The sequence below is a fragment of the Geospiza fortis genome, unplaced genomic scaffold (assembly GCF_000277835.1).
Source record: "Geospiza fortis unplaced genomic scaffold, GeoFor_1.0 scaffold171, whole genome shotgun sequence".
In the NCBI taxonomy this organism is placed as follows: Eukaryota; Metazoa; Chordata; class Aves; order Passeriformes; family Thraupidae; genus Geospiza; species Geospiza fortis.
This window is the reverse complement of record NW_005054313.1, coordinates 10,101,156-10,113,337: the sequence shown is the minus strand read 5'-3', so window position 1 is coordinate 10,113,337 and position 12,182 is coordinate 10,101,156. Positions and strand designations below refer to the sequence as shown.

Genomic DNA, 12,182 nt, shown 5'->3' with positions numbered 1-12,182 from the left:
GAGATTGAAATCAGCCTGTGGCTGTGGGATTGCTGCACACACCCAGCTTGTCCTTGGCTAAGCAGCTCCCTGGACAGCTGCAGAGCATGGGCTGCAGCCAGTGGCTCCATGGCAGACTTCAGGAGAGCCTCATTTGCTGAAAAATGTGGAGCTCTCAGCAAAATTAGTGGTTTCAGACCCAAAACTCCCCACACCATGATGGCTCAGGCTTAACCCAGCATTTACAGCAGGGCAGGACCTGAAGGTGCCAACAGCATCAGGTGTTTCCTTCAAGATAAAGCCAGGAGAGCAGAAGGAAGTACCAACAGAAAGAGGATGAGTCCAGCCTGTCCTTGGTTTCCCCCAAGCTCCATTTCTGCTGTTCCTGCAGAAATCCAGCCCTGCTGTTGGCAGGCAGGAGGAGGGAGGAGGGCTGGGTTTAGAACCAGTGGGAAGGCACTCACTGGGATCCCACCAGGCTTTGAAAGGCCCCACAATGCTGGGGGAGCAGTGACTGAAAATCCCTGGGTGCTGAACAGAGCCAAGGCCACCTCTGCTCTGCCAGCTCCAGGCATGACAAGGGGCAATGGCTTTAAACTGCCAGAGGGCAGGGTTACATGGGATACCTGGAAAAAAATCCTTCTCTGTGAGGGTGGGCAGGCCCTGGCACAGGTTGCCCAGAGAAGCTGTGGCTGCCCCTGGATCCCTGGAAATGTTCCAGGCCAGGTTGGACAGGGCTTGGAGCACCCTGGGATAGTGGAAAGCGTCCCTGCCTTTGGCAGGACGTAAGATGAGCTCCAAGGTCCCTTCCCAAATCATTTCATGATTCTGTGACTCCAAAGGGAGGCTACTTCCCACTTCAAGACTGTCCAAAAAGTTTGGCATCGCTGCAGGAGGCACAAGCAAAAACACTTTAATTAAAACCTCCTGACCCACCAATGCCCCCATCCCACCATCATTCCCAGGTGAGTGAAGGGAGGCATCAAACCCAGGAGCCCTGGGGGCAGCCTGAGCTCTGCTGGCCCCCGAGGAACTCACCTGCTTGAGGAGGAAGAGGGAGAGCACGGCGCAGAGCGTGAAGAAGGCTGCCACCACCATCATGATCACCACCACGGCCACGTTGCCGTGCACCTCCGACAGCGCCGCGATCCAGCCGCTGCCAGGGACAGGAGAGAGAGGGGCTGGGAATGGACAGCATTCCCGCACAGCTCGCGGCAGGGAGCACAGCCGTGCTGCAGGGGAAGGTTACAGGGCAGCACAAAACCAAGCAGCTGTGGAAACGGGAGCCTGGAGCTCGTCCAGGCCTTTGTTTTGGGGATAGAGTTTCCATTAGCATTTTTAGAGGAGGATTGTGCTCATCCCACCCACATTCCAGCCCTGTGCCCTCCCCTCAGGCAGCAAAATCAATACCCTTGGCGCCAACAGTGACTTCCATGGGCACCTTCTCAAAATTCAGCCAAGTGGGGTAAAGATAGGCTGGAACAGCTGAACTGGGAGAGATCAGCTGGCAGGTCTGGAGCCTGGACATAAGTGTGACCCTGACAGGGATGAAAGGGTCGGGAGCAGGAGGGAGAGGCAGGAAGGGATGGAGGTGGTGAAACCCTGGCTGCTGTGGCTGCTCCATCCCTGGAAGTGCCCCAGGCCAGGCTGGATGGGGACTGGAGCAACCTGGGATAGTGGAAGGTGTCCCTGCCCATGGTCCTTCCAACCCAAAGCATTCTGTGATTCCACCATTCTAAGTTCCAGACACTGGGAGTTGTTGAAGGGAAGGGACAGGGAAAATTCACAGAGTTACCAGCACTTGGCTGTGGCTGAAAATACCAAGACACCTCACTCAGAACACCTTCCTGGGTGCTGGAGAAAGGAACCTTTCCAAGTGCTCCACCAACACACCGTGTGCCAGCAGCAGCAGGAGGGATGGGTCCCATCCCATGTGTGGCACCGCTCCTGGCAGCACAGTGAAGCAGAAAGGCACACCACACACTGCAGCCAAAAATACCCATGCTGGCTGGCAGCCGGGAACTGAGCAGAGAGCTGCAGGCAGCCTCTCCAGGGCAGACTGAACCCTCTCCCCATCCCCCGTGACTCGGGCAGGGGGGAGGCAGGGACAGCGCTGCCCACGGGCCCTTCTGCAGGCACAGGGCAGAAATAGACAGCAGCTCCTGCCTGGAGGCTGCCCTGGGACAGGCACCACGGGCTGCTGACCTTCCCTGAGCTCCCTGACTCCAGAACAGGCTGCTGACCTTCCCTGAGCTCCCTGACTCCAGAACAGGCTGCTGACCTTCCCTTCCCGGAGCTCCCTGATTCCAGAATGGGAGCTGCTAACCTCACCCCGAGCTCCCTGATTCCAGAACAGGCTGCTGACCTTCCCCTGAGCTCCCTGATTCCAGAACAGGCTGCTAACCTTCCCTGAGCTCCAGAATGTACTGCCAACCTTCCCTGAGCTCCAGAACAGGCTGCTAACTTTCCCTGAGCTCCAGAACAGGCTGCTGACCTTCCCTGAGCTCCAGAATGTACTGCCAACCTTCTCTGAGCTCCAGAATGTACTGCCAACCTTCTCTGAGCTCCAGAATGGACTGCTAACCTTCCCTGAGCTCCAGAACATGCTGCTAACTTTCCCTGAGCTCCAGAACAGGCTGCTGACCTCCCCCTGAGCTCCAGAATGGACTGCCAACCTTCCCTGAGCTCCCTGACTCCAGAACAGCAGCTGCAGCAGGGGCAGCAAGGTGACAGGAAAGGCTGTGCTCTCCCTGCAGGGCACAGCTGCTGGCATGAGGCTGCTGGATCTGCTCCAAAAGCCCAAGCTCACCCTTCTGGACAATGTCACTGAGAAAGGGAGAGGCTAAAAGCCTCTCTGCTTATCTCAGCCCACCAAGCACACACTCCAGAGGGATTCAGGAAGAGTTTGGGGACAGAGTCGGGGTGGTAGCAGCAGTATGAGGCTGAGCAGTACCCAGATTTCAGGTCAGAGATCCCTCAGCCCCACACTGCTGTCAGGGAAGGCTCCAGTTTGAACAAGGCAGATCTGGTTCACACCAGAGGAGCAAATATGATCTGTACTGAGTGAGGGAAAAGAGGCACAGAAGAGTTCTCAAAGAATCACAGAACAGTTTGGGTCAGAAGGGGCCTCCAAACTCATCACATTCCACCTCCCTGCCATGGGCAGGGACAATTCCCACTATGCCAGCGTGCTCCAAGTCCCATCCAACCCAGCCTTGGACACTGCCAGGGATCCAGGGGCAGCCACAGCTGCTCTGGGCACCCTGTGAGGGAAGGATTCCTGCCCAATATCCAGTAATTCACATCCTCCCCTTCACACACTGGGATTAGGATGGGAAGAGCAGAGAAGGGAGGCAGCTGAGACCTGCCATGAGCTGAGAGAGGAAAAACACAGCAGAAAGAACAGGCAGCTGTCAGAAGCAGGTCCCAAAGCTCCTGCCAGTCACAGCCCCGGTGAGAAAAGGGATGTGTGACATGGCAGGCAGCAAAGCCAAGCTCACCTGTCTCCCCAGCCAGGAATTCCAACAGCCTGGATGATGTAGATTGCTATTTGGCAGAAGAAGATGAAAAAGAAGACGAAGAAGCTGAAGGAGCTGTCAGACCTGCGAGAGAGATGGCAACAGGAGTGAAACCTGTGATCCTTGCACTGAGCCTCTGCTCTGAGAGGAGAGGAACAGCTTCAGTGAACTTCTTTCTCCAGGGAAGAGCTGTTGAGGGGAGGAATTTGGGCACCTAAATGTGTCCACTGCAGATGCAGTGCTCTGCCCAGAGCAAGATGGGGTGAAGGCAGCTCCCTCAACAAACACAGTGTGCTCGACATCAGTGTACCAAACAGTGTCTTAGGAATGAATAAAGTGAATAAAAAATGAATTCAAAGTGTCCTCTGTCTGCCTAGGCTTGGATTTCAGGATGAAAAAGGATCACCATAATTAAGTTCTATCAGACAGATCTAATATGTTTAGCAACACAGTGGTTTGGGTTTATCTAATGATGCAAAGAGCTGGAAAAATCCTGAGGGCAAAACACGATGGGAACAGATAAACCCAAAGCTCCTCCCACTAAGAGATACATCCCTGTTACAGAAAAAACCAACCCAGTACTTGCCTGAAAGCCTTGTAAATTGGTCGGTACCAACAGAGAAAGGCACAAGGGGTGAATAAAATTAACCACAGAATGGAGAGCCCAAAGTCCACTCCTCTGCTGTTGTCCACTGTGAACCACGCCAGGCAAGCCAGCAGGTTTAGGAGCAGGGTGATGGAATGCACTGTTTGGGGTGGGAGAGAGAGAAAAACAACATCAGCAAGCTCTTGGAAACTCCAAAGCATCTCCAGTGTCTCACTGAACACAGGGAGAGATGCAGAAATTAAGGTGACTTTGGGCCATCTCATTTCCCTGCCTCCCTCAGAAGGGAAACAGAGCTTGACCTAAGAAGCTCATCTGATCCTGCTGCTCACGGCCAAATCTTAAATAGGTGCTCAAGCCTCCATTAAACAATTAAAATTTTGTCATGAATGAGCTATTCCCAAAGCATAAACTCGAGGTTCTTCACATTTACCTTCATAAGTAAGAGGGAAACCTGACTTTAGCCTTGCAGACAACACCGACAGCATTTACAGTGTGACAGAGCTCAGCTTTGCACACAGAACCTCCTCCAAAAGAATTGTGACTGCAGGTGAGGCCATTACTTACACATCCACAAGTAATAGAGCATCTTGCATATCCGCTGGTAGTCAGCTGGGATGTCTGCAGAGAAGTCCTGATAGAAGCAGGGCTTGATGGGACACCTCTTGGGGAGAGGAGGCCAGTTGTTCTGCCTCGCTGTGGGAGGGAGGAAGGAGCAGCTCTTCACTTGCTCTTCTCTCATTCAAAGACTAATTCCCAGCTCAGAATTTCCAAGCAGTTGTTCAGGTATTGTTTAATTCATGCATTAAAACCTTGGCAGAGCCCAGGGGTTGGGCAGCTCCTACATCTGAGCAGGCAGCACAGCAGGAGTGGGATAAACTGCTGGCAGAGCAGCTGTGTGCTGGGGTTTTCCCTTGAAAAAGGCAGAATTCCCCTGCACTGGCCAAAGGGCCATCACAGCCACCATCACTCAGCCCTGCAAGCCCAGATTCAGCCACTTCAAACCAAGATTAGGGGAAAAATATTGGGTTCCTGTGGTTAAAAGAGTGTTGAGGCTGAGGAGAAGAGCTTTGCTGGTGTCAGTGAGAAGCCTCAGCGTGGCAGAGTCACTCACCAGCTCTGACACGGGCACAGATCAGCGCTTGAGAGCTTTTGGTGGTGAAATGCAGCTGCTTGAGGGCAGGGACCCAGCAGAGCTGGCCTCCAGCATCCCACCTTCCTATCTTGGAAGCTGTGGGATGCCAGGCACTGTCCCAGAAGGGTTGCCACAGGGAGTTTTCCTGAAATCCTGGCAAACCAAGGGACCCAGGCTGCCCTGGGCAGGAGTCAGTACTCACGGTCGATGCTGGCTGCGTGGCTCTGCAGTTCCCTTTCCTTCTTCTCCAGCTCAGCTGCCTTCCTCTCTAGCTCTGCCTGCTGCTGGAGCAGCCCTGCCTGTGCTGCTGCAGCCATGGCCTGGGGAGGGGACAAACATCAGAGAGGTCAGCCCTGGCCTGCCCTGGGCTGTGGTGGCACCACTGGGTGCCAGGCTGGGAAGGAAGCAGGACATAGGGTGACATGAAAGCTCAGCCCCTGACACCTTGGGCACAGGGTGGCGTGAAAGCTCAGCCCCTGACATCTTGATTCTGCCACTGGAGGACAAAATCAAGTTATCCTACAGGAAGTTAGGGCTGGCAGGAGGAGCTTATCCACAGCTTCTTCTACCTCACACTTCACCTGACTGCTCTGAGCTCATCACTCCAGAGTGGTGAGCAGGGCTCCTGGGCTTACCAGGACAATTCCCTTCCCAGCTGCCTACCACACGTCTTAAGGATCACTTCTACCTGTTTTGTATTCTGAGAAATTATTCTTTCTCCCAGCTCTTTGGATGAGGTGGTGCTGGCAGCTGGGTACTTGCATTTATTCTCCTGGCACTGAGCGTGTCTGACCAGACACCAGAACTAAGCTAAAAGCATTAGCAGGATTCATTCCAGGATTTCCAGAGGGAAGCCAGAGCCAACAGGACACAACGCAAAGCAAGCTCTGCCACCAGAGGGACAGGGAAGGAGATAGAAGAAGAACTCTAGGCGCGTATTCCCTACAAAGATCTGCCTCAGAAATACAAGTTGAAAAGCCCACCTGCAGCTTCCCAGTGCCCACCCCAGGGAATGCTGTGCTCCCAGAGGCCCTGGGAGCTGGAGGAGGCTGGGAGGGCAGCCCAGAGGGGCTGTACCTGTGGTGTGGGCTCCACAGATGTCTGCAGCACAGCAGGCTGCGAGTGGCCCGAGGGCTGCACCGCCGGCGTCGTCCGCGCCGCATTCGTCTGCGAGAGACAGGGGCCAGGAAAAACAGGGCAGGAGAAACACAAAGGGCTCTTGGTGAATTGTTTAAAGCACAAATCTCGCCTTCCTGCCCTCCTTCTCCCACCTGGCTCATGGCAGCAGCCAGGGAATAAGAGTGAGGCTCTCCCAGCCATCCCTCAGTGGCCAGGGCAGCTCAGCTCCCAGCCCAGGGAGGAAAAAAATGCTGCAGTGCCCTGGCCACAAACCATCTTCCCCTTCACACTTCATGGGGCTTCCCTGGGAGCCAGCAGCCAGCTGGAGAGGAGCTGTTCCATGCCTGTGGAGAGCTCCAGCTGGGAGCTCATTACTGCTCCAGTGCAGGAGCAATTTCCCTCTCCTGCACACCATAAGCCACATCCACGGGGAAATCTAGAGTTGTGCTGTGATGGCCCCAATGAGGGGAGAGAATGATGCACCTGACTCCATTGATATTAGAAGGTTAATTCATTACTTTATTATACTATATTATTCTATAAATCTAAAACTGAATCTGCCCAGCACTCACTCTGCACACACTGCTTACCTTGCCCTGAATCTCGTGACTGTCATTCAACAGTCCTGACACACACATACACACTCTTGGCCCTGACAGGCCAAGGAAACAAAACACCATCACTTTGGGTAAAAAAATCTCTATGTTGTATTCTACTTTTGCACAAACACAGGGAGAAAAAATGATAAGATTTGTGTTTTCTTTCTCTGAGGTTCAGAGAATGTGAGCCCCAGAAATATTCTTGGGAAGAATTGTGCTTTGCTTTTCTCTGTGAAGAGAAATGTGGGGCTACAGAAATCAGCCGTGAATTCCTCTTTTTTTAAGCTGCACCTATCAAGGGACCTTCTACACCACTAAAAGCAGCACCAGGCACACAGAGCACAAGGACACGTGGCACTTACCCGCTGGGAGCTCTCAGAAAAGGGGTTGAATTCATCCAAGCCACTTTGGCTGGTGTTTGTGAGCTGTGTCACCGAGGGGTCCTGCAGGGACAGAGCACAAGGAGAAATCAGCACTGGATATGGGCTATCACCACTGATAGCACTGAATTGTTCAGTTTGGAAAAGGCCTTTAAGAACACCAAGTCCATCTTATCCATGCTGCCTGCTTTCCATCTGCTTGGTAGCTGGGAATTTGAGGGCGTGAAACATATCCCTGCCACAGGGAGATGGCCCTGGCTGGCATGGAATTTAAATATCCAAGGAGATGACTACCAGCAAGGCAAGACTTGTCAGAAGAAATAATCTCCTGTTCAGCCAAGAGGGATGTCTGAACAACCACAACTTGCTTTTGGCACAGGAATACCTTGTGCAGGTTACTTCTGCTCACCTACAGCGAGTTATTCCTAATTTCCAGGGATTTGGATTCATCCACCCATGGTCAGGATGCTGCTGGGCCTCACAAAGCAAGCATGGAGCCACATAAAATGAGGTTTTAGACACAGCTGATCGTGGCTGAGAGAGGCTGGCAAGCTAAAATGCCGATGATTGCTCTGGATAAGTGAAACACTCAGGAAAATTGAGCTGGAGGTGTGACACCAATTATTTTAGGAGGTTTTAATGCTGCTGGCATAACAGCTCTCACTTCCACTCGCAGCACCTCCCACTCGTCTTTTAAACATCCTCTGATGTTTTAAAACAGGCTCTGTGCACTTCAGAACACCTCCCTCCCCTCACCTGCAGGGTTTTTACACAGCTGTTTTTATCTCCTCTTTTCCACCTACTCCTTTGCAAGCAGAGGTTCCTCTTGGGCAGCCAAGTGCCACCCTCTGGAGAACTCTTCTCCCACTTATCCCAGCAACGAGGCCCTTTTTGAACTCGGAAATCCTCCCGGCCTGGCAACCTGAGAGCTGGGCGGGGCTCAGAAAATTAAAAAGTGGCTTCTCCTCCCTCCCTGAGCACCTCGTGCGTCCAGACCAGCCCTTCTAATTTGGTGCTCCACGGGGGGAGAAGGAACCGAGGCTGCCCCGGGGCGTGCGGGGCTGACGGAGCCGGGGCACGGAGGAAAATCCCTCTGGAGCCATTCCCGAGTGTGAAAAATGCCTTTTTTCTGATTGGTTTTTCGCAAATATTAAAATTAATATTATATGTGTCATGTTAGAAAGTTATCCTGCATTAATTTTCTTAGGTAGTGGGTTAAATATAGTTTTAGGTTACAACATAATGTTAAAATAGAAACTATGCTATGTAGGATACTTTTTTTAAAGAGAGGACTCCTAGCGAGACAGCAGCCACAGGACACCTAAATCTTTCAGAAAAAAAGAATTTATTGCCCTCTTATCAGAAGAAACGAACTTCTTCCTGCCTTGCTCAGCCCTGAGATGCCGTCAGGATTCAGAGGAAGAAGCTGACACCGACCAGACAGAATCCTGTGTTTGAATGGAATTTATGCATCATGTATGAGGTGTATGAATATGCAACAGGTTATTGTTTTTAAGGGTTAATCCTGTTAATGTGTGTCCTTTTTCGGGCTTATGCTGACCAGAAAAAGGCACCCAGACATCCATAACTCTTTGTTTCTATTGTCTCATATTGTCCTAATTCAAACTGTACAACATTTTTATTACTCTAATTATATCGCTATTTTTATAACCATTTTATTACTATTAAACTTTTAAAATTTTAAAAAGAAGCGATTGGCGTTTTTCACACGGGGCTCTAGCGCAGCCTGGTGCTGAGCAGGAGGCACAGGGAGCAGTTAATGAGTAACTGCAGAGCTCCTGCAGGGCAGGCACTCCCCACCAACAGGTCACACTCGTTTGTGAATCACCTCTCATTCTCCGATGCTGCTGCTCGGGGAAGTTCAGCTCCCCAGCGAGGAAAGGCTGCAACAAGTGGGAAGAAGCAGCAGGACTGCCAGGCCGCAGATAAAAAGGGCTTTTATTTAATTCCTGACTCCTCTGGAATCTCCAGCTGTGCAGAGATAAGGGCTGTCAGCACAAGTTTACACTTCCCCTCACGCACAGCAGCGCTGCCCATCAGCACAAACCCTTTAGTCCAGACTAAAGTCCAGCAGAAACCAACTGCACAAGGAAGGGAAACTCCCTTCAAGGTGTGGGAAGCGGAAAGTGAGAGCTGCACAACCCTCCAGAGACCCTGGGTGGGCAGGCTGGGAACAAGGAAAAATGCTACAGTACCACCATGAAATACACATTTTACTTCCCTTGGCTCATCTGCACCCAAAAGAAAGCTGGAGGCTCTCCAAGGGCAGGGAGAGCAGCACCACGGCTCCAGCTGCACCACAGTTTGATTCCCAAGGTAGACAAGCTGTCATCTCACTGCACAGCTTTAAAAAAATCACTTAATTAGGCTGTAAGGCCAAGGCTGAACTTGCCTGCTATTGTGCAAGCGTGTCTAAAATAGGAACCCAAAGAGCAGGGAATTTGCAACAAAGCTGAAGTGTTTGGACACGTGCCTGGGGAGGGCAGGAAGGAAAGCAGAGGGTGAAACACGGGCAGCAGCTCCTGTGAGCCTGGAGCAGGCAGCGAGGGATGAGGGAGCACCAGGAATGCAGAGATCAGCGAGGAGCTGCCCACAAACTTCATGTTTTACAGCTATTTTCTGCCAGCTAGCAGCAAAAGGCAGCTGACCCTCTCAGAAACAAGCCTTAGAAAGGAGCAGGAGACAAAGATTTAATTCAGAACCTCTTGGAGCCACAATAAGGGCGACAAGCCACAAAGCTTGTGCTCACAGATCAACAATTGGCTCGGCCTTCAGGGTGCCACGGGCAGATCCCATTTGCTGCCCTTCCAACCATCACTTCCTCGAGTGCCAGGGATGTGTGATGCTGTTTTTCATGGCTTCAGATGCCCCCAGCACAGAATAACTCCACATCTGGACCAAACTGCACTGCCAGGAATATTAAAACTATTTTCAAACGCAGCTTTAATGCAAATACAAAGTTGCTGTCATGCTGCTGAAAGGTTTGGGTACAACAGGTTTGTGCAAGGAATTCTATTTTTCCTTTTCTTTCTCTTCTCACAGATTAAAGAAACAAAATGAGAGGCCTCTCTAAATGAGATCAAGGAAAAAGAGCTCAACCTAGAATCACCTGGAACTTAACACAGTTGTCAAAATATCACAGTATTGCCCCAAATATAACCAGTCCTGTAGACTGAGGGTGCTGCCACTGCCTGGGAAATGCACTGAGAGAAATCTTGAGGATTTTGTTTTTGATATCTCTGGAAAGGACGGAACTTTCCAGCTCTGTCTGAAGCTGGAATCAAAGTTTTGGAGGCAGCTGCCACTTCCAGCAGGTTACTAGATAAAGGAAGGAAGTTAATCATCTCTCATTAACTGGTAACAATAAGTAACAGAGCAGCCAGAGATATTTTTAACAGGACCAAAGCAGCTTATTTCACACAAAGCTTGAAGAACATCATGAACAAAGCCACCTGAAAAGGCAGAAACCCTGGTCACACCAGGATTTGAGGAGGATGAAGCACTGAACTGGGAGCTCCAGCAAGGAGGGACAACCCTGGTGCTGTGGCAGGAGAGATCCACGGGCTGGGACACTGTCAGTGGGACACTGTCACCCCAGCACAGAGCCAGCACCTGGATCCAGCCCCTGGCAGGGAACAGGCTGTCCCACAGGCTGGGATTCCATTTCAAACCTGACCAACGAGGCTCCAGGAAGCAGCAGTCAAAAATTCCTCTCAACCAGCAGCTGGGGACTGGGGAATTTTTCTTGGGAAAAAAAAAAAAAAGGTAAGACAAAAACTTGCAGTCCCAAGAGGAGGGTACAGAACCTTCCACAAGGACCAGATGAGCTGCAAAGAGCTCTCACAGGGGAATCCACAGTGGGACATGTGTCAATCCTTGTTAAGTGAGCCAGACATGGGAGTTACTGCCTGGAAATCACCTTCAACCTTTTTTTGTTTGATCAGTGAATAAAGAGTGAGCACAGCCCTGTTCTGCCAGATACCAGGAGAGCTTTAATGTGCACAAAGCAGCTGAAGGGAGATGACAAGAAAGATGGAGACAGACTTTTTACAAGGGCCCAAAGTGACAGGAGAACAGAGAATGGCTTCAAACTGACAGAGATTAGATTGGATATTAGGAAATTCTTCCCTGTGAAGGTGGGGAGGCCCTGGTACAAGGTGCCCAGAGAAGTTTTGGCTATCCCTGAATCCCTGGAAATGTTTCAGGCCAGGTTGGACGGGGCTTGGAGCGGCCTGGGACAGTGGAAGTGTCCCTGCCCATGGCAGAGGGTGGGACTGGATAAGCTTTAATTTCCCTTCTAACCCAAACCACTCTGTGATTCTAGGAATATTTACTTCCTCAAAGCCAAAGCAACAAATCCCATGTCCATGAACAGCAATATATTCCACTCCCCAGAAGGAACATCAGAGGAACACGATCATCCCAACTCTTCCCATTCCTGAGTCACGGGACCGTGTCAAAATGAAAGCGAGGAAGAAGAGAAAGAATTTTTTCACTCTGATTCCTCAAAAGACTCAGCTCTATCAACAAACAACTTCTGTTTGGCTCAGCCCTGAGATCCAAGGTCAGGAAAGCAGTCTTTCCTGTGCTCACATCCCAGGCAGGCAGCAGAGGTGAGGCTGGGCTCCAGACCCTGACTGTCACACCACGGCACAGGGCCGTGCCAGGCCAGCTCCCTGCATCAGTGACCCCAATTTCCAGAGGTTAATCCCAGAGAGGAGAAACCCAGCGAGCACACACCAAGTCCTCAGTGACCTTAACAGCAATCCTCTGCTTTGAGCCACGAAATCCACAGCTGTGCCACGGGAACTCACTTCAAAGCTGAAC

The 12,182-nt window shown here is 51.4% G+C and overlaps 1 protein-coding gene across 1 annotated transcript in view; it reads right to left on the bottom strand.

The window, feature by feature from the left end:
- Positions 1–7,394, bottom strand: part of SCAMP2 (secretory carrier membrane protein 2) — an 8,809-nt gene extending 1,415 nt beyond the window's left edge. The window contains exons 1-6 of the mRNA XM_031055879.1: positions 7,317–7,394; positions 5,439–5,556; positions 4,669–4,797; positions 4,084–4,243; positions 3,480–3,581; positions 1,018–1,135 (exon numbers count right to left, since the gene is read on the bottom strand). Coding sequence (XP_030911739.1) covers positions 1,018–1,135; positions 3,480–3,581; positions 4,084–4,243; positions 4,669–4,797; positions 5,439–5,553 — 624 coding nt within the window. The 5' untranslated portion in view covers positions 5,554–5,556; positions 7,317–7,394. The remainder of the gene's footprint in view (positions 1–1,017; positions 1,136–3,479; positions 3,582–4,083; positions 4,244–4,668; positions 4,798–5,438; positions 5,557–7,316) is intronic.
- Between the last annotated feature and the right edge of the window lie 4,788 nt (positions 7,395–12,182).